At 39.9% G+C, this 21,444-nt stretch overlaps 1 protein-coding gene across 5 annotated transcripts in view; it reads right to left on the reverse strand.

Annotated features, from left to right (window-relative positions):
- Positions 1-21,444, reverse strand: part of CRB1 (crumbs cell polarity complex component 1) — a 112,785-nt gene that overhangs the window by 77,339 nt on the left and 14,002 nt on the right. For all 5 annotated transcript variants that reach the window (XM_074906759.1, XM_074906758.1, XM_074906761.1 and 2 more), the window contains exon 2: positions 4,307-4,891. In XM_074906759.1, the coding sequence (XP_074762860.1) occupies positions 4,307-4,891 (585 nt within the window). The remainder of the gene's footprint in view (positions 1-4,306; positions 4,892-21,444) is intronic.

A 21,444-nucleotide genomic window follows, 5' to 3' on the forward strand; every position in this document is an offset into this window, starting at 1 on the left:
TAGTGACCGTAAATCTGCCAGAGCTTGTTAACAGCTTACTGTGAACACTAAAAATCATGTGACAAAACAAGCCCTGTGCAACTGATCCTCAGTTCAGCCAAATTTAAAACTACAGGCCTGAGAACAGCCTGACGATTAACATGAGAACATAGCGTTGTTGTTTTGGTTCATGTCTTTAATCTATCAAGCCCAGTAACCTGCCTTCGGCAATGTTGCCTCAGAAGAAAACTTCTCTCTGTATAACGCATCCAGCCAATGCGATATGCCATGAAAATGGGGGGAATTCCTTCCCAGCCTCTATTGAATCTGCTGTCAGACTTTCTTATATGTGAAGAAGAGAGATGAAAAGATTAGATCTGCATTTGCACCTCAGTCTAACATTCTGTCATAAATATGCTGTATGCCAAATATCATATGCCAGAAAGGAAAAAGAACACCAGCAAGTCTTGCTGCAGTTATTGCATGGGGCTACACCATCAAAAGCAAAGGCATTCCATCCTAGAGCAGGCAGGGTATTTCAGCAGATACCAAACCGCACAAGTGGTTTGAATTGAGAGACTGGGAAGGTTGATATAAGTGATATTTATAACTTTTGCAGTTTCTTTGAAGAACTAAGATTATTTCTCACACTGCTTGCTTTTCAAATGAGTCCTACTGTGCACTTCTTTGTACAGCCCCGGTCAATAAAAAGCAAATGCACGCAAGGATGAAAGAAATCCAGCAAACATTTTCAAACTTGCCTGCCTACAGGTATATTGTGAAATCACCTTCTGGTCAAAGATACTAGGGGTTTGCAGGCTCAGTGTATTTCCAGGAGGACCTGCAAGTTCTTATTACAGCTGGAAATTGGTATCCAGGTCACCCCTTCCATTCTGTGCTGTAGTGCTGTGCTCAGGCACGGCAGGTACAAAGGACTGTTCCCACATTCCTCCATCTGTGTATAGCAATCTTAAGTGCTCTTATCTGGATGGATAGTGTCAGCTATTTTCTAGGCACCAGCTTTGAAGGGACAGAGAGTGTTCATCAAAAATTAGACAGAGGGAAGAGTTCAGTTTCTTGGAGTGAGGCTTGTCTTTTTTGCTCACAGGTCTGTGCTAACCACCAGTTACCTGGATGCGTGCATAGATGTAAGTTGTTATAGGTCTTACAACACTGCACTATGCAGACACATTCGGAGGAGAGTAGCAGGGCTAAATCCAATCAAAGGTTTCAGCGCCATGAAGTTTTGAACTGTGACAAGCTCACTTTGGATGTATGTGCCCTCTGCTAATCTTTATTTTGAAACCTCTCTGACAGGTGATCAGTACTGCTGGGCTCCTCTCACATCGGTCTTGTGCTGAAATCTCAGCAGAGCTGAGAACCTGGGCTGAATCTTCTGCTCACACTGGCTAGGCCACAAGGTTGGAAGTGCTGGTTTGCAACTTGAAAGCTGAGGAAGGAAACGGGCTTTCCACTTTGATAGCAACTGCTGTTGGATGGACAGTGATGTTTGCTATTGACATCCACAAAGATACTGCCATGAGCTTGCTGGGACATGAGATCTGTACTTGAGGTGCTTCATCCCATGGTAGAGGCTGCTGTGCCTCTGCTTGCCTTTAAGTGCCTAACTTATGATCCTCTAAATGCTCTAAATATTTCCATGGTGTATATGTTATTGATAAGAATACAGCATGAGAACTTAAAGATCTGTCAGGAATATTTCTTCATATTGTACAGAGTTCATTCCAGCTATGGTTACATCATATTAAAATGTATTGCACGAAGAATTAATGTAGCCCATTGCACCCATTTCATCTGTCACTAAAACACTTTTTCCTCCTGTTGTCTTGGGCTAAGAGTGGATTTTGGAACTGCCATGCATCCCTGATAGTTCACACTAAAATGCTCACTGGCAATGGAGGACTGGCTTCAGCTGTGTCCAGCAAGGTAATTAATGTACCTAGCTGTGGCTAATAACAGGCCCTTGCACCATGCTCTGTTGGGGTGAATTAAAAGCAAGTGCAATTAGTGCAATGAAGGAAAAAATGCATTTGATTTAGGTAGCCAGCAAAACTTCAACAAACCGATTGAGCTTCATTATTTAACAGCTGCGTGACACATGTCTTGTAAATAATTTCACACATGCAGAACATTATCATAGAAACTGCAGATTTCATGCTAAATTTTCCAGTCTTTGGCTCTTGGTGCGTTCTAACCTCTTCCATTTGTGTAAGAATTATGTGTGACATTTCTCAGCTATTTTAAGAAGTGCTGCAGCATACCAATCATACAAAATAGCAGTCATAGTCCATGAAACAAGTAGCAACTGCAGCCAGTAACTCAAGCATTTGGTTAACATTACTGCTGTAGATTTACTGTACGTTCTCTACCTACATATCAAGAGATATAACCTTTTTAACATCTTAGGGAAATGAGATGAGGCTGGATGACTTCCCACAGTAATTCATGGTGTCAGGCCAGGATGATAATGGTTGGCAAGATCCCCTGACAGAGTAAATGAGGGTTTTTATTACCAGTGGGTACACCTCAGGGCTTTTATCCAGTAATCCCTCTGGCTTGTGCATTTAGCGCAACTCACAGCAAGGTGCAGAAAACAACAAAAAAAGAATGCTTCTGATAAATCATTTTGTTAAGTAGTTTTAAAAACTGGTGTTTTACTGCTGAAGGAGTAGTGATACTCCTCTACAGAATTATTATGATTAGTCTCTTTGCTGCTGGAAGCAGTGTTGGAGCTGTATGTCAAAACACAGCAGCCTCTTCTGCTTTGTATTTTAGACCTCTTCTCCTCCCTTGGTTCTCTCGTCATTTCTTAACTCTGCTTGTGCTGAATGTGGAGCACTTGGTGACATAGCTTGATTTTTAGTGAGAGCAGAGGGCATCAGCCTGGGAAACAGCAGAATTTCTTGATGAAAGTGGAGTGACTCCAGCAGAGTGAGTTTCCCCCCGCAGTTTGTGTTGATCTAAATCTTCATTACTTTTTGTTTGGGCTTTACTATTTTATTATGTTTTTTCTCTCCTTGTCTCCAAGGTGTATATTCTCTGTCTTTCAAATTTTGTTCCTTGGCTATGGATCCTGGCCTGGGCCCGACTAACTGTGCCAGTTAAACAAATACAGTTTCCTGAATACAACAGGAGGTCTGGGCTGAGTCTGATCATTGCAGGGTAACCATGCTGGCTGTTAATAGGTTTTTCCTTCCTTCTGCTCTTTGGCTTTCCCCTGGTTGTGTAGTTTTCTCCTCAGCTGGCCTGGGCTTAGACACCCGCTGGCAGCAGCAGGGTGGCGGGAAGGTAACAAGCTTCCTTCAAATAACATTCTCGGTGCTCATGAGGGATATTAACCAAGGGCTGGCTTCCAACAAGTGCTGTGTCAGACACAGGAAAGCTGCTTTTTACCTCTAACTTCCTCTCCTGCATGGGGATTTGGGGATGGAGCTGTAAACCACATCTCTCATTTCTTATTCATTTGAATCACTTGAAGCAATAGATGTTTTTTCCCCCCCTTTTGCTGTATGACTCTTTTTTTTTTTTTTTTTTTCTTTCCCCTGCTTACCTGGCTGGCAATCTACCACTGAAATGCCTTCCCTTTTCTTTTAATGATTCAGTGTGCTACCTCTTGCAGTCCTACCCCTGAATACAGCTTTGAAGTTTGAAGGGAGCTGTCTCCCGCAAGGATTATACGGTCTCCAGTAGAGGAAGTAGGCAGGAAAAATCACACCCGTACCTTAAAAATGGAGCCACGTAAAATAGGATTATCAAAAAATGGGCAGTTTGGGAACCTGATAATACTTTTCTATTTAATTTACATAATGTTCTAGTTGCAAATGAGTCCTCTCTTTCTGGGAAGGGCAGAGGAGAAGAAGTTAACGTGAAATGTCTAGGTTTAAGGGTACAGTTTGTCATGATAAGGAAATCAAGCCAGTCTAATGAGATCTAATTTTTAACCCTGTCAAACAGGTTTTGTCTGAGGATGAAAAACTATGTATAGCACTCTGAGGATGTGCATTTTGAGAATGTTTCTTTTAAAAGAAAGGAAAGTTAACCTAGCCCTGTGACATAGCTTGATGTTTACAAAACTGCTCTGTAGTTTTAGGTAAACGTGAGATTTCTATAACCCTTCTCTATCTGATATAGTTCACAGTGATAAGGTAACCCACAATGCACCAACAGTCACTGGTGCCGAAGCAGAAGGCAAGGTGGTAATACACAATATGACTAAATAAGTGTGGGGGTGGGGGAGTTGAACTTGGAACATAAATTATGATGGTTCTCCACGACACAAAGTAAAAGTTGTTTTAATAGTGCTTACCTGTGTACCCAAGTGGACAGATGCAGTCATATTGTCCTATCTGGTTGAGACATGTTGCCCCATTCAAGCATGGATCTGACACACATTCATTCACTTCCAGGTCACAGTGCTTGCCTTGGTAGCCTGGGACACAGTAGCAGGAGTATTCATCAACCCCATCCTTGCACACCGCTCCATTGTGGCATGGTTCAGAAATGCATTCATCAAAATCCATTTCACAGAGTGTACCTGTGTATCCTGCGCTACAAAGGCAGGTGGGCCCAGCCAGGCCATTTTGGCAGGTGCCTCCATGCTCACAAAGGTTTATGTCACACACAGTGACAGCTATTTCACAAGTAGATCCATTATAACCAGCAGGGCACTCACAAGTAAAGCTGAGGTTTCCAGCAGAGCTTAAACAGGTAGCGTTTTGAAGACAAGGGTTTGAAGAGCAAGGATCAGAGGTTTTATTGCAGAGTTCCTCCATACTGTCCACTGATGCATCTGCACAAAGGCAAGTATCGCCTTTATGACCAGCAATGCATGTAGAATTCTTTTGGCAAGAGTTTGACAGGCATCTGGAATCATTCCTCATACAAAGTGACTCTAGAAAGGAAACACAAAAAATCCTGAAGACTTCCCAGCACTGGGAGTAACCAAGAATGAAAGTGCAACTCTTAACACAACTGTGCTTCAAAACCAACAGCTCCAGTTGTTGGCTGTTGAGAAGAAAACAGGGCTGGTAACTGTGTGACAAGTATTAGTAGACTAATAAATGTAAAATGAAAACAATTATGAAAATATGAGTAGGTTATAATTTCCTGTTCTTGCCTCTTCCAACAACCATGGCCTGGAGTGTCAGGACTGGTTAACACTCTATTAAGAGTACAGTTGCAACAACATTGGTGGTTGTCAACAGATATCCAACAATATGGAATGCATTTAGGTATATTTAAGACAAATTTTTCTTTTTTTACTAGAGAAAGGTGTTGAACCACATTTTTCAGTTCAATACCACTTTATATTCTTTTGTGGAGGAAATTTTTTATATTACATTTCAACAAAGCTAAATGACTGAGATGCAGTTATAGCTCAAGTAAGTGGTTCAAACCATCATGTGCTTTGATTTTGACTTCTTGATTATAAAAAGTAATTTGACAGCTGGATGGTATTTCCACCACACAGAATCTCCAAACACCTGAGATTCAAAATAGCCCTCTGAGAGCCTTCCAGCCTCTGAGGCTGGGAGGACATGGTGCACGTGGTGTAAACATGTTCTTTACCCTCCAGGAACTGAGCTCCTGGCAGTAATTAAAGGCTACTTGGAGTTGCCTTGCTGCTGTAAAGACTGGCTGACAATAACAGTAGCTACTTCTCACTTTCTAATCAAGGAGTGAGCTGTTACCAGCATTGATCATAACCCACAACTGAGAAACAGTGATAGAGTAAAAGAAGTAAAGGATGTTCTTTCTAGTAAAAGAAAACAAGAATTTTGCCATGAAACTGTAACATTTTAAAAATCATGGTTGTCTCTATAAAAAAATAAATGGCATATTCAGATAAATAAATTCAGTGTTAGGCATACTAAGCAATAGCAACAGCGTGCCAGATACTGAGTGCATGAGGTAGGTGTGTTGACCTGGGCTGAATCCTCTGCAATTACAACTTCACTGCCAACAACATCAAGTGAGTGAAAATGAAGCTTGTGTACTTTTATGTTTGTTATAATCGGGTCTCCCACATGCAGCACACACATGGGTAAAGAGTGCAATAGGGTTCTACTGATCACTAAATTAATCTCATAATATCATGTTGCTTCTGTTGTGACTTGCTATTGTTTTGTTATTGATCAGTGGAAACAGTGTTAATCATCAGCACACATTCTGCAGCATCTGGGAATTTTGTTATTCACATGTAAACTGAGTCAAGGATGTAGAGATGCTAAGGCCCAAAAGGATGATTGTAAATGGCGTGTTTGCTCTAGATTTCTATCTTGGTCTAAAAAGGTCAAGCTTTTGAATGCTGAGAGGCTAGCGGAAGAAATCCTGGAGTTGACTCCAAACTCTGCTAGTGAAATGAAACAATGGCAGATCAAACCTTATCATGATTAATGGAGTGAAGCAAGGCAAGTATTTACTGACACAAACCACCTAGAAGACATGAACCATATAAATACTGACCTAAAAAGCCAAATTCACATATAGTATTTTAATTCCTACTGATCAAATTGGAAAATCTGATCTGGAGTTCAGTAAGAAGAGTTCTATCCAGTACACTTTTTTCCTTTGCAACTGATTTTCACCATGTTATAAGAAATCCTCTGCTGTATAGTGAACATCTGAATACCATCAGACTTCTAATGTGATTACAATGTGACATTACTCAAAATATGAGGGTAAAACTGTAAACAAGTATTTTGCATATTACTAGAAAGAAAAATATTTGTATCACTGGAGGGAAAAAAAGCAGTCATATCTTGGCCAAGAATCTATGAAATAAAGCTGCATGTTCCTTTTGGAGAGAAGGTAGTGATTCAGAAAGTAAAGACTAGTGGGCTAGAAAATGAAAGTTGCATTAAACAGTCTAGATGAGACTCCTGTAAACATCCTCTTTTCTTCTTTCAGTTTATATTTTTATTCTGGAATCTTGTTTGGAAATAAAAAGGGTATGTGTCTTCTACAGCAGCTACTCGAAAATGAATGGCAGAACAGTGTATGTTTGTGCAAACAGGGTGTTGTGGATGAGCTGAACTTCTCAAAGGAATTCAGACCCGTTTTCCATCAGTCTCTAATTCCTTCCTGGTTCTTGGAATAGAGATTCAGAAGAGTGGACATAATACATAAGGGGATGGGGCACTGAAAGCAAAGCAACATGTAGGGATGCTTACCAATAACTGGGACTAAAACAATGCTGATAAAGTCCTGGCACAGGTCCCTGGCTGGCTGGGGAAGTGAGATACTAGGGCTGGTCACCAGAGTATAACAACCAACCAGCTACTGTCAGAGAATACAAACTGAATGATGAGGTTGCATTTTCATAATGGGTATTTTAATACATAATTTAATCTGAGTTTTTTCCTCAGAAAAGGGGAGGAAGAGAGCCTCAGAAGGCTTTACCAGCTTAGGAAATACAGTTTATGTAGATATGACACTATCGATAATAAATAGGGAGATTGGAGAAGTTTATCTGTGTTTCACTGTTGTACCTTCTGACTTGAGGTGTACATGGGAGCAGCAGTGCCTCTGGGAATAAAAAGCACCAATCTGAATGAACTTGATGTTCATAAATAGGTACATATACTGAGTCAAATACCTAATTAATACTTATTTGAACAAGCAGAGTAGAGATCTATGTGGTAACATCAGTAGTAACACTGGCATCATGACTTAAAAGAAACTAACCGTGGTCTTAAGGATTACATAGAAATAGGTTTTTTATTGTTTCTTTTGAGGTGTTGCATGTATAAGTAAAACTGAGAAATGTTTTTGTTTGAACTGTTTCTAGCTGTTGTCTTGCTCATATATACCAGAGATGCAGAGGAGAAATGTCTAGAAAAGGTATAGTCTTTTCTTGGTAAAGATTATCTTTATTTAATGCTGGCTAAGATAGACCTGATTGAGAAAGCAAGCTAAACATTGATTAGCAGGAGGAGAAATGGAGATTTAGCTCCTATTCTTTGAAAGAAAACATAACAAAAATAGTGCTTCTGATTTAGCCTGCCTTTAAAATGGCCATCCCGAAACCTGTTAGCATTGTTTTGCAGTGGGAGCAGATATTTCATCCCAATATGGTATCAATTATACATCCCACAGCTCACAGCTCTCACTGAATGCAAAATTCAAGACATCAGCTGTGGTGTATGACTTGCTCCACAGTCAACAGTATCACAAACCTTTCTCCTTCTCAGCAGACCCTCATGTATGTTCTGATGTCCTTGTTTACATAATTTTGTGTATTACCCATGTATTTAGTTTCTTTTCTTTAGCCTGGATAATAAAAAGGTTACTGCAATCTATTAATTACAGTTAAAATGAGCAAAGCTGTGTTCCTTAGGAACTTTTCCACCTCACGTTTTTCTTGGGATTGCACACCTTGAAAGAGCTTTCCTTTCAGTCTGTCTACCTACTTAAAGTTAATCAAAAGTGCATATTTGAAGAAACATTGCAAATTTGAAGACGTTAACTATGATTAAATTATAAAATTATCTAACTGTTGTACTGTGTAAACTACAAGAGGTGAGGTCAGCCATTCCAGCTTCTTAAGTAGGACCACTGTGACAGAAGAAGCAATGTAGTTAATTATTACTGCTTTTCCAGATATAATTTGATTGAAACAATTCAATTTGTTGAAATGACTGTGTGTGAGGGAAACCAAAGTATTTGGCAGTCTGCAGTTTTGATAACAACATACTGGCTTTGAGCACTGGTTAAAAAGCTTCATAGCTCTCCAAGGCAGTAATAGTGGATGGAAAATGAGAAGAGAGGAAAAGAAACCCTAAAAGCACAGTTGGTAGTGAAGGCAACCAATTTGTCTCCAAGGTGACACCACAATGGGAAAAACATAAAACAGGAAAACTTTCCTGGATTTTTTTAAACCAGTATCTTAATTTCAATTCCTTTGGCTTTTATAAAACAAATTTCTTATGCAGAAATTACCAACCGACAATTCAATAAATCTAATACTACCTAGAGGATGCTTTTGTCCAATTTGTACTACAAGTTTACAGTGAAGCAATAAAGTTTTTTGAGTTTTATCTTCATTCTAATGTGCTGTGCATGATTTTTATTATTTATATAGTTCTTGAGGAACACAAGAGTTCTGAAGGTCTTAGCAGAGATGTAATCACTGCTGATTTTTAGCTTACTTGTGGTTTAAAGGCTAGGACTAAGAGTTTTTGTTAGACCTACTATACAGTAGTTTTGCCCCAGCAGCAAAACAGCATCTCAAAAAGGTGGTCATCAAAGGGTATGCAACTACTGTACTGTAGTTATTAAATGGTATGCAGTTCACTAGGACATTCCCATGATTTTTTGAGAAAAAATCGTGCTCTTAAATGACGTCAGTGCTTCAGAAAATCCTTGGATCCCAGGCAGCTAGTTAGAGCACCATTTTTACCTATTTGAGACAAGTTATTTAAACTACCTCCCTTCCTGCTCCATGGAAACTCAGTTTCCCTGCTGTTCTGGAGTGATGTGGAAGGACAGATTTGGGAGCCTATTGAGCTGTTGAGAGCTATGTGGAAATGAGAGATGATAAAGATCATATCATGTGGAAGCTGAACTCCCCTGTGCTCTGTGATGTGATGTGGCAGAGTATGATGGGGTCTGATGCAAAGGCTGTCTCAGTTTGAGCTGATGGCTAAAGAATATTATCTACTACATTTGCAGAAAGAGCTCTAAGGGACAGAAATATTTCAGTGTTTTGGAGAGCTTTGTTTTTGGTAAGGCTGCAGAGGGAGAAACTAAAAAAGCCTCATGTTCTAGTTCAGATATGCAGAGGAGTCGTCTTCATTCTTAAGCAATTAAGGTCACTTCAGCTGCTACTTGTTCTGACAGAGTCTTAAAACTTGTATGTAACATTAGAAAAATGGAAACAAAACGCTGATCACTTTGGATTTACACTGACTGACACTTGAGCTAATTATCAGTCTCTTCATAAACACTGGTACATTAATCTAATTACGAGAGGAATTAGTGCCAAGCATTTTACTCCAGGCTTAAATCCTACTGATGCAGATGAGGTGTTTGGCAGTAAAATTCTTTGCGGTAAAGCTTGCCATCTACTGGCGAATTATCAGTACTACCAGAAACACTCATCTTTTACAAGAACTGGTACAAACAATTAAATATAAGAAGTGCCAAGTAAAAGACAGTATTTTTTTTCCTCTTGGATAAGCTTATTTAAATTCATTAAAGTGATCTTGTTAGTGTATGAATAAATGAGCTTATATAGCTAATCAGCAGTAAAAATGCATTATTTTGTCTGGTAAAGTCTTCTTAGTGATCAGAAACCACTGTAGTGAAACAAAACAATTTTTAGGATGTTGGAAATGTATGACAATGAGCATAGGAGGGCAAAATTAAATTAGTGAGAAAGTTAAGATAAACAGGGCAAGGGTTTTGAAAGGCCCAAAGCAATTTGGCATTGAGCTTCTGACTCCTGACAAGGAAACTGGTGTTCCTCAGTAAAGCAGGTAATTTTGAAGAGCTCATGCTGTATATTTTTCCTGACATTTTGGAGGGTTTTTTTTCCCAGATCCTGTTTGAATCAGAGACCTAGAGAGTTTATGTGTGCTTTCCAAACTATTCTACTGTCTTAAGTTGATAAAATCAAAAGGAAAGAGAATTGATGATCCCAAATTCTGAGAATCTGATTGGCAATCTCAGCCATTCAAAGCCCACCAAAAAAAAAAAAAAAAAAAAAAGGTAGCAGTCTGTATTGAGTTGTTTCTATCAGAAATGTCTTTCAGCAAAGACTTGTTCTTTCAGAACACAACTCTTCCTACAAATTGGTAAAAGATCATAATCAGCAGCAGAATTTAAAAAGAAATTTCAATCACTGCTAATCACATTGTTATGAGCTGGAGTTCACTTGACTGTGGTCATGCCTGCACTTTGCTAATCATCTCATCGTTCCTGGAGGCTGCTTGCAACTTGCAATGCTGTTTTTCAAATGTGCCTTGTTCCCCTTAAGGAGACTCAGCTTCACAGAAGCTCTCAACACTAACAGCTTTAGAGTCTTACATATGCTGCAGAGGCTTTCTGACTCTCTTAACAGAGCCAGTCTATTTTCTAGAAAAAAAACTCAAAAACCTATGAGAAGATGGAGAACTTCTTGATGCCCATATAGTCATCAGTGTTGATGATTTTACTGTGCTTTGAGGAGGGGGGTTTTTCTTTACTTTTTTTTAACAAAGAGTTATTACTTCACATGCTTGAAATAAAACCAGGAAGCTACACCAGCCAATAAAGTAGTTCACAGCAAAATCTGACTTTATATTAACTCATACATTTTGGAAAGAAATGGATAGCAAAAAATCTATATGCTGGTCTATGAGTGGAGAAATGAAACTTTAAAAATACTCCCAAGGGAAAAGTGATCAAATTACAATAGCAAAAAAAGTGTTGTGGGTTTTTTTAAAAAAAAAAAAAATCAACCCAAAACATGTGTGTTGGTTCTGTTTTGTTTGTTTGTTTGTTTTTAATTTTCTAAAATAGCTTATATAATTGACAACTTGGTTGTGGTCAGTCACTAGAAAGATAAATTTTCATTGGGATGAAGCAACCATTGCTTCTCTTAAAGCTTTTACTTCAGTCTTTTTTCTCTTGAATCAAAACCAGCATACAGCATTTGTTCACAACTGAAGGCTTACCTGATGATCAATAAACTCACTAAAGAAGTCATGGGATAACACGACGGTAGCAAGCATTTTTAGATAGACCAGTGTCTGAAGTTAGAAATGAGAACCTTCAATGCCTGTGTTCATTTCTTGTTTAAAACTTGCCCCTAGGATTTTAAAACAAGGGTGTGGATCTGTGTCACTGAAATATGAAGTTCTGTGACTTTAGTAAGATTTTTTGCAATAATTAGCACTTAACTGGAAAGATTAAAATATTGCCCAAGGCATTTAGTGCTGCACTGAAGAGTGCTGGGCTTTGGTTATAACTAAGCATATCTCTGTTTATCTGCAGTGCACCATGACACAGAAAATAAAGTTCACCAGTATGACAATAACTCCCTTGCAAAGACAGCCCTAGAAAGTTGTAGGTGTGCTTATATATTCAATCTTGATGTATTTTGAAGAACTAGGGAAGGCATGAGCACAGATGCATAATCAACAGCGACGGAGACTGGGATCAGATACTGTCATCATGGACTGAAAGGCAGAGATGCCATTCATAGACCAGCATTTGGCAGATGGGGAAAAAAAGGACATGAAACCACATCATTCTGGATAAAACAGATCAAGGTAAGGGGCTCTCTTAGCCCTCAGAATAACTTTTCCATTGAGATTCTCTGTGAATAGATCATTGCAGTCTTTCCACACAGTTCTGATTTCCAGAATAAAGTCTCAAACTTCTTCAACATTGCACTAATGCTATTTTACCACTTCCCTTCCCACCTCCCAATACACTTGTATACCATCTTAATTATTTAATGTAGTGAGCGGCTTGTAGTTACTGTGGTGCCGTTTCTCCTTTGCAAGCTTCACCTGGTAGGAAAGTGCCAGCCCCAGGACCTGACCTGCTCTATCCACAGCTGGAAGTATTACTCAGTCTGCTCAATGAAAAAGCATACCTTGGAAAGCTGTGAACAAACTTCTGCCAAACAAGCAAGCACTTGTTCTGTCTACAAATGTTGTGGTCATAAAGGGTTAATCCCGAATCTTTAACTTCAGTTGTGTGTCCAAAACATCCTAACATGTTGTTATAGAAACCACTTTCAAGCTTTAAATCTTGAATCATGATTATTACCATAGTAACCACCACCACACACAGGCAGAAAAGAAAAAAAGTGGTTACACAAATATTCCACTTCTATCAAAAAAAGCCAATTTTGTTTTCAAATACATTTATCAGCAAAACCAAGAAAAGTAAATTAACAACTTATTTTCTCAAGCAGAAGTGTATACTAGCATAAGAGTAACAACTGAATAGCTTTGACGTTTTAAAATGTTGTTTAGGAAACATTTTAAAGCTATCTGTAATTCAAATTACGGAACTGGTTATTAAATCAATGTCTCCATTTCACTCTTCTCCAAACATTTCTTCAAGCTCACGCTAATTTGCTGCTGCTCCCCAAGAATGAAGGCTGTTACTGTTGGCTGTCATTTTCCTTCGCTGTCTTTTTAACTTTGTGCCATCCCAGACTTCCTTACCATATGAGCACTTCAACAGCAGCACTCCTTACAGCTGCACCAACTGATTATACTAAACACAGCAACAATTTGACAGGCTTTCCTACAAAGCAGCCAGGCAATGACTATTTTATCACACCACAGTGAGGTGTGCTAGTTCAAAGGCACTTGCTTGGCATGGCACACACATGGCTGCAAGAGTGCTGGAGAAAAGGGGGGAGTGGGTGCAGCTCATTAGCTTGTGAGTTGTGGTGTCAGCAGTGAAGGAATAAACCAAACATCTCAAAAATGAGATAAATACTTCTAATAGCAAATATTTTGGGGCTCTCGCCTTATTTTGCATCATACCCTAGTGTCTGTGCTGGTAACAGGAGGAGAATCAGGCCCAGGAGCTCCACAGGCCCCCTACAGATTGAGTTTGGGGGGGTTCTGGTTCAACTGGACATCAAGTCATGGCACTACTAGCAATGCAAACAGACTGGTTTCTAATATGAATAAAAGAGTTTATCTTCTTTACCTTGACATTTAGTTTCTTTACCTTTACAATTAGCACTACAGTTTACATGTAGCAGTTTACCTTGATAGTGCATAGTGATCATTGTGCTTTTACTATGCACAGATACTTTTGTTTGTATAATATGCAGGACAGTGGCTGATCAGGACCAGAAAATAGCTGATATCCATTACAGTAAATTATGCAGATACTGATGTAGAAACTGAACTGATTTCTGCTCTGCAATACCTGCTACTATATACACTCTATCTGAATTTAACTTTCCTCTGCAATAGTTTCACAATATGTATCCACATTCTTACCTCCTAAGTCCACAGAATAGTAAAGACAAGACTGTAATGAGGTGTTCCTTCTTCCTTTAGAAATTTGTTTTTAGTTGAACTCACACAGCAGAATTTATTCTTGATACTACAGAACAGGATTCCTCCACACAGGGACGTGGGAAATAAACAGGCAGGTGAGCAACAATTATGATACATGGTGGTGGGAACCTGGGAGCCACTTCAAGTCTGCCTTTCAGTCAGCTCTTCAGAGGCAAAGGACATGGAAAATTTATTGTGCTCAAAATCTGAAAGAATTTTATTTAGGTAATAAACTTGATTTCTTATAAGAAAGATTTTGTGATTCTGCAGGTTAAATGTCTTTGTCCCAAGGATTCAATCAATACCTTTCCTGCCTGCACTGCTTTTAGGGCTTCATTAAAGCTGGGGACTTCCTCAGCATATAACTCAGGATACAGAGCCATGTGTGTAAATACCTCTCCTGTGAGATGAAAGGTTTTTCAGAAATAAAGAGAAATAAGGAAAGAAAACCCAGGTGGTTTAGTTAGGGGTATGAATTATGTCATACTTTAAAATGTTATCCTGTATTGCTTGCCCTTAGTGAGGTTTCTCAGCACATCTAGATGAACTTGTTTGGATGGGTAGATTTGTAATACTTTTGTGAAGGGTGTTTCTCCTGCCTTGCTCTAAAGCAGTACAAACATGCCAGCATCAAGCCTTTTAAAATGGAAGCATAATCTGATGTTTCCAAGCCAGATATCAGAACTCACTGAGGGGTAAAAGTGGTGCTGGGAAGTGGAAAAATTAAAGCAATGCTTGCATTTGGAAAGATACTACCTGTATTCACAGCTATGCTAAGGAGAAAGGCTAAAACATAAACCTTGGAAGCAGACACATGGCATAATAACAAGGGAAATGGTGCCAGAGCTGAAAAGAGTTCCAGAAAGACCAAAGCATGGTCTCACTTCTCTGCATCAGTTGGGGGATTTTCAGGAACACGGAGGGAGTAACACAGCATAAAACTGTCAGGTTTGAATTTGGGTGATATCCAGTTGCTCCTGGTTCTGTTTGAATTCCAAACAGTGGAAAATAGGGAGCAAAGGAGCTGTTGGCTGTTGAGGAGGCCAGATCTCACCTTGAGAGACACAAGGTCTCGCAGCTTCTCTGGAGTCTGAAAAGAGTTTATGGCACTTAGCCTTTGTGTAAGGCAGGCTCCTGGCTCCTGCTGAATTTGGCCTCAGAAAGAAGCTGGGAACTTGGCTGAGTTGCCACTGAGTTGACACTGCCCCTCATGCAGACCAGCTACCGCTGACTTGCAGTGCTGAGATTTCATTTAGGTCAGAACATGCAAGCAGCAGTACTGCCACTGTGCTCAGCTACTAACAGGAGAAAGGAAAGGCAGTCAGAAACGTTGCCAGGTGCTGCTGAATCTCTAATCTACTGAGCTTTGAGTAGAGGGGCTAAAAACTGAGTACAAAATTGACTTCAGGTCCAAATTCTGTGTCCATGTGTTGTTTACTTCTGAAAGCTGTTAGAAGGCATCTTCTTCAGTCTCCTTTACCTGTGGTCTGCCCTCCACTTCATTACGTTTTTCCTTTTCTGAATAGGAAAACTGCATACAGCAGTGATTCCGATGTACAGTACACATACATGATGTACAGTAGCACATAAAGGTGCTGTGATTTTAAAACATAGCTTCAAATGTCTGTAACATTGACCCAGACTTAAAGCCCTAATTGTTAGAAATGCATCATACCAACCTGTAACATGGAGCAATAATTTATCTTCCGGTGAATGTTATTTTATCCTTCATTTTGCAAGTCAAAGACCTCATAAAATTAGATTTTCCCCTCTGTAAGTCATGCTTAAATTTTGGCTTCAAGAATATATGTATATGGTCATTGATCAAATGTACTACATTAGTAGAGAATAATACGGAAAATGTTACTGTCAGGCCTATCACACAAGCATATGTTCACAGCTAGTTTTTGATGACTCCCAACATAGCCTCCATGAGCACTTGTTTTTATGGCATTCGGATAACCAGAAGATCCCATCAAGGCACATCTTATCAGATGCACTGTATCCCTTCTGCACAGACAAATCTTTAGCAACAAAATGCACATTCAGAAAGTTATGGTTTTTGACACACTAGAACAGGAGCAAAAACCATGACAAGACACATAATGGTTTTTATACATCTACTCCTTTTCCCAGTTGGCTTACTATGCTCTGCTTTGAAGTCTGTAAGGAAATTAATGTTTTAAAGTTTCTAAGTGCAAAGCTGTGTACTGATGTGTACAGGTGTAGAGATTGCCTCCAGTAGGTTCTTACTAACACAGTTGAGAACTAAATGTTGCTGAAGCCAACAAAATGCAGCAGAACAGCAAGATCAGCTCCAACTTTAGACTAGCATCACACCGATACTCATAGCCAATGCAGTGCATGCTGTCCCTTCAGGCTTCTTGAATCCATAGTCTTTTTCTCGCACAATTTCAGTTTCATACTACGTAACAGTACTCTCATATCAAAATCATGATGCTGCTTCTCCCGACTCCCCAGACTTTAAAAAAGGATTCAACCCTGTGGCAGATCAGCATTAAGTTGCTGGAAATCCAGTGCACTGTGATGTAAATGCTGCAGGAATCAGAAGACGGCTTCAGTGCAGCTACGATACACAGTGAGTATAGAGAGAGCAAGGTCATTCTTTTCCAGCATGAACTTTGTAGAGGAGTTCACATTCCAGCCCTTTCTGTTATTTACTAAATTCTTTTCAATAGAAATTACCTACCGTTAGCTCTGCATGAGCTAACTACCAATTAGGATCTAAAGACTGCTCAGGAAAAGTCCCAATTCCTGTATTTTGGAACAGGCTAGACTCTTAACAGGGGGAACTGGTGCAACCAGAGTTTCCACCTGCTCTCCTGCTGAGCTCCTGTGCTGAGTGGCTACTAGCAGGGCCAAGGTCATAACATTGAGATTGGTGAAGAACAATGATGTGAACATGATCTGCACAAGTTGCCCTCACTGACCTCATACAGACAAAAATCAGTCACAGGCCCAATAGAAGGATGCTGTAATGTGAACTTTTGCAGAAGGCTAGTCTTTTGAACTCTTCATTTAAAAGTGAAGCTCCACCATGATCATGGCTCTGACACAACACCTGCGGTAGCTTTCCTGACCTGCAAACAGACTGTAGTGTGGCATCCTAAAAAATCTACTGACTTGTAACAGAGGACAAATTAATTTGTTTCATGGCTTTACAACATTTTATTTACAGTGTAAATTCAGAAGCAGATCCTAATAAGACTCTAAGCTACATGATATGAAATTACTAGTCTTAGTCCACAGACCACCATGGTTTCCTCTCCCATGATTTCAAGAACTGTTTGCTAATTAATGGCAAAACTATATGTCCACCTGCAACATACTATACAACCTGCAGAGGTGTTGTTCTGCCAGCTCCACCTTTCCCTGAGAGCCACTACCCTCTCCTTGTCCATACTGCAATCCTAGAGAGGGCTGGCCAAGCGCTCATTTGATGGTGCCCCAGAACTTGATTGTATCTGACAGCAGTGCAGTGTAATTAAACAAAAGAATGACAGTTAAATAAAAGCCATGAGAATAGCAGCTGCAGGTTACATTGTCTTCTCTGTCATATGAGAACTTGGACTGAACGGAGTTTGCAGGACAACAGAAACTATTTCTGTGAGAGGTATTCACAAATTTTTGGAGGTTGCTAGGAAGATCAGAGTTTTTATTCTACTGGTATCTACAAAGCAAGTCCTCAGTTTGACATTTCCTGTTCTGTGCAGGTAAGGAGCTGGCTCTATCACATGGTTGTTTACACAGCTCATTTGGCTGCCTTTCACTTTGCAGCAGAACACGATGACTAGTCTGGGTAGTGGCAATCACGGCAAAGTGCACTGTGCCTGTGACACTGCCAGGCCACACAGGGCTGATAGACCTCCTTCTCTCATCATACCTGGCATATTTTTATGTCATAGCACTTGTCTGGCTGAGTCACTTGATTAATTTCTCAGAGGCTTCAAGGCTGTATGTGTCACACTAGTCCAGATGCTCTATTGAGGTAACAATTTTCCTTCCTTGTCTCCTACATAACAATAACAGAAATAAACCTTTGAGCTATCATTTATTCACAAACCCCTTTTTATGCCTGATTTTTTGAAACTTTAGCAAATGGCTAACGCTGACTGCCATCACCTGCTCTGCCTGCCTTGCTCAGGTCCAGTAGGACTGATCTCTTCAAGGTATGGCCACTGCCTTGACTGCTCTGCTGTCATCCCCAGCTCCCAGCTCCCCTTCCCTTGCCGAGCAGCCTGCACTTGCTGCTCCCTGGACATGCCTTTCAGGTTGAACTGGTTTTCTTAGTTTAAAATAGGATCTCAAGATACAAACCTACATGTGCCAGACATGGAGGAGGAGGACAAGGTTTGGGGTTTTTTTTATATGTTACACTGAAGTGTTAGTGCTTTCGAAGCACTTTCCATTCTCAAAGCATTGTGCAAACACCCTATAGTTCAGGCTAATTACACCAACTGTACTAGCATGAGCCAGGGAATCTCTTTGTCTCACAGCACTGATCCCAGTTTCCCATGCGTGTGTATCCTTTGAGGAGGAGAGTGACCCAAAGGAAGAGCAAGAGTAGGTACGGAAAACTCACTCTATAATTATGGATGTCTTTCTCTGAAACCTTTGTAAGATGCTTCATTGTAGAAGTAAAGCAAAACCAGAATATCCACCAGCATCAGGGTATGCCCAGGAGTCTTCCTTGGGGAACATGCTAAGTAATAAACCCCTTGTATTAGAGGAATATCACTAAAAGTCAAATTGTTTCTATAAGCCTAATGTGGTGCTGTGTTTTATAATAAAAACACCTGCCATTAGGGCATTAAATATCTGCTATAAATGAAGAGGTATCCAGCAAGCTTCATCAAAATTAGATCAGTAAGATTTTTGCCAGTAAAATGATACAAAATTTAAAACCATGAATAAGTAAAACACTATGCAGTAGCAACCAGTATAGTGTTGTCATTTCTTGGAGGTTTTTAAAATTATTTCCCGGTTAGGAGATCTGACGCCTTGTCTCTCCTTCCTTTCCTAGTTCTTACTTTCCTGCCTCAGATTTTTTCCATGCATTCTTCTTTTCTTCCTCTGCGGCTTGATCCAAAGCAGTCTTGGATTTACAGAGCTGCAATGGGAAGTTACAGTAACTTTGTGTGGCTGGTGAGCCTGCAGTAATTGTAGCCCCAGGACACAAGGTCACTCATGGCACCAGCTCGAAGGGGTAAGACAGTTGCCTCCAGAGCTGTGTTGAAGTTCTCACACTCCACAGAATGATCCAGAGGACAATAAAAAAATCAGCTCTTAAGACACAGGGTGAGCATGGGATGTTGGTGGTGTGGTGGCTGGGGAGCGGAAGATAAGATTAGCAAGCAGGGGGAGGCAGCTAAAGCCTCCACAGCTTGACATGGAGAAGTTTTCTCTGAAGAAACTTTGGTGCCATACAATGATGAAAGAACAGAACGAATACCCTATTTTGGGGGAAGGGACCATCCTCACAATGATACCAGTCCAGACTTACCAGTACAAAGTACATTATAGGGCAACATCTTGACCCTGCTTTGTATTAAATTATGCTATCTATATAAACACGAGATCTATGCAATAGTAAAGGTCTGGACAGGAAAAAATTAAGATTTGACAGCAGTAATGAATATGTGATAAATATCTAGTCACTAGCTCGCTGGGAGCATTTTTGCAGAGAGCTCTCTGACAGGGCTTGTTTTATGATCCCGAAGGGCATCATACAACATACTGTGCTGAGAGGCTGCAGAACAGATTGGGAAGTAATTCTCAGTACTTAATACGTGGGGATTCTCAAAAGCAATTTTCTCTTAGGATCACATTTCCTTTGATTGTTGGGATTATTAATTATAGATAACCTTGAACAGAACAAGGCACTCTTACTGTACTCCTCAAACAGTGTCTCATTTAAAGGAACAAAATATCTTACTTAATTAGAGGTTCAGCTGCAGTGTCTTTTCAAGACACTTTGGTATTGATTTGACTATGGTAGCCTACTGTAACAAATATTATTCCATTCATAAACAAGGGAGCTTGTAGGTATAACAGTGTAGGAAGGAAATGCCAGAATGTTTGTCATTCAGCTTTCCAGGGCAGTTGGAGTATCACCATTTGATATCACCATTTGATAGAGCATTTAGACTATGGATTATGTCTATAGTTCAAAATTGGTTGCACTTATATGGAGCCCTCTCCTTTGCGCCATTTGTCTTAATTGGATTCAGCCCCTGCTTTATCAAGTGATATCAGGCAGATGCATTTAAAGCTTAATTTTCTCTCTGGATAAATGGAAGCATATAGGTTTTGCTAATAATTCTTCAGGCTAATTTTGTTCTGGTTTTGTCTTACCTGTGCTTTAGTCATCATGACTGAACATATGAAATTAGCCACAAAATTAACCAGATGAGCATCAGTTTGTTTGTGTTTATGTACATGCTCAGTTTACTCTTAACATCATGTGTTATTAGATATGTTGATTCATTCTTTTCATTAACAAATTCCATTCATTGACTGAGAGAGGTTTATTGCTGTAGATTCTGAAAACCCAAGAAGCTTTTACTAACATTCTCTTCACCATGCAGTCCTAAATATATGTGCTAGAGATACATGCAGGAAGTACTCTATTTTCCATGTATTATGTTCATAGATTATATCTGAGAAGGCAAAAAATTCAGTTCCCCAGCAAGGTGGGTCAGATTCCTGTTGGGGTGGATATACAGAGCCAGGTGTAGGTCTATCACCAGACTACAAATTAGCACCTCCAGCCCCTTACCTCTCCCTGGGGAGCTAATGGGGGTGGAGGGCAGATGAGCTAAGGCTTCTTATAACTCTGGAGCCCAAATCTGTATCACATTAGTTGTGTATCTTTTTTCAGGCTACTCCTGTGGTTTTAGTGAAGAGCTGATGCTCTGTGAGGAGAGGCTCAGTGCCCAGCTACCAGCCCTGCTGTTCCTGGGGTCTCTGGGAAAGGCCTGGGGCTCTGTAAGGGAACAAGCTTCAGACTGCCTTTGCTCCCTAATTGACTTAAGGAGAAAAAAAGCAAGCTGCAGTAATGGAGCAGGAGAGGGACAACTGTGTTTCTTCTGAAGAACTAGGGCTTGTCTGATCTACAGGGAACAACAATACATGTCACCTACAGAGCAACATAGTCTGCCTTGCTCATGAGCTCCGTTCTGCATTGTAACGGATGCCCTTTCATTATGCTTTTCAGGTAAGGTGTGGATTGTATGCATGCATGCATGTAAATGTAATATAAAGTAGTTTTTAAAAGTCATTTCTGTATTACCTAGGTCTTCTTGTAAGTACCAAGAATTTGGATTAGTATCAAAACTGTATATATACAGGGATTTCTTTTCTGAAAAAAAAAAAAACAAACCAACAAAACAACACAAAACCCCAT

The sequence above is a fragment of the Athene noctua genome, chromosome 5, assembly GCF_965140245.1.
Source record: "Athene noctua chromosome 5, bAthNoc1.hap1.1, whole genome shotgun sequence".
NCBI classification, from domain to species: Eukaryota; Metazoa; Chordata; class Aves; order Strigiformes; family Strigidae; genus Athene; species Athene noctua.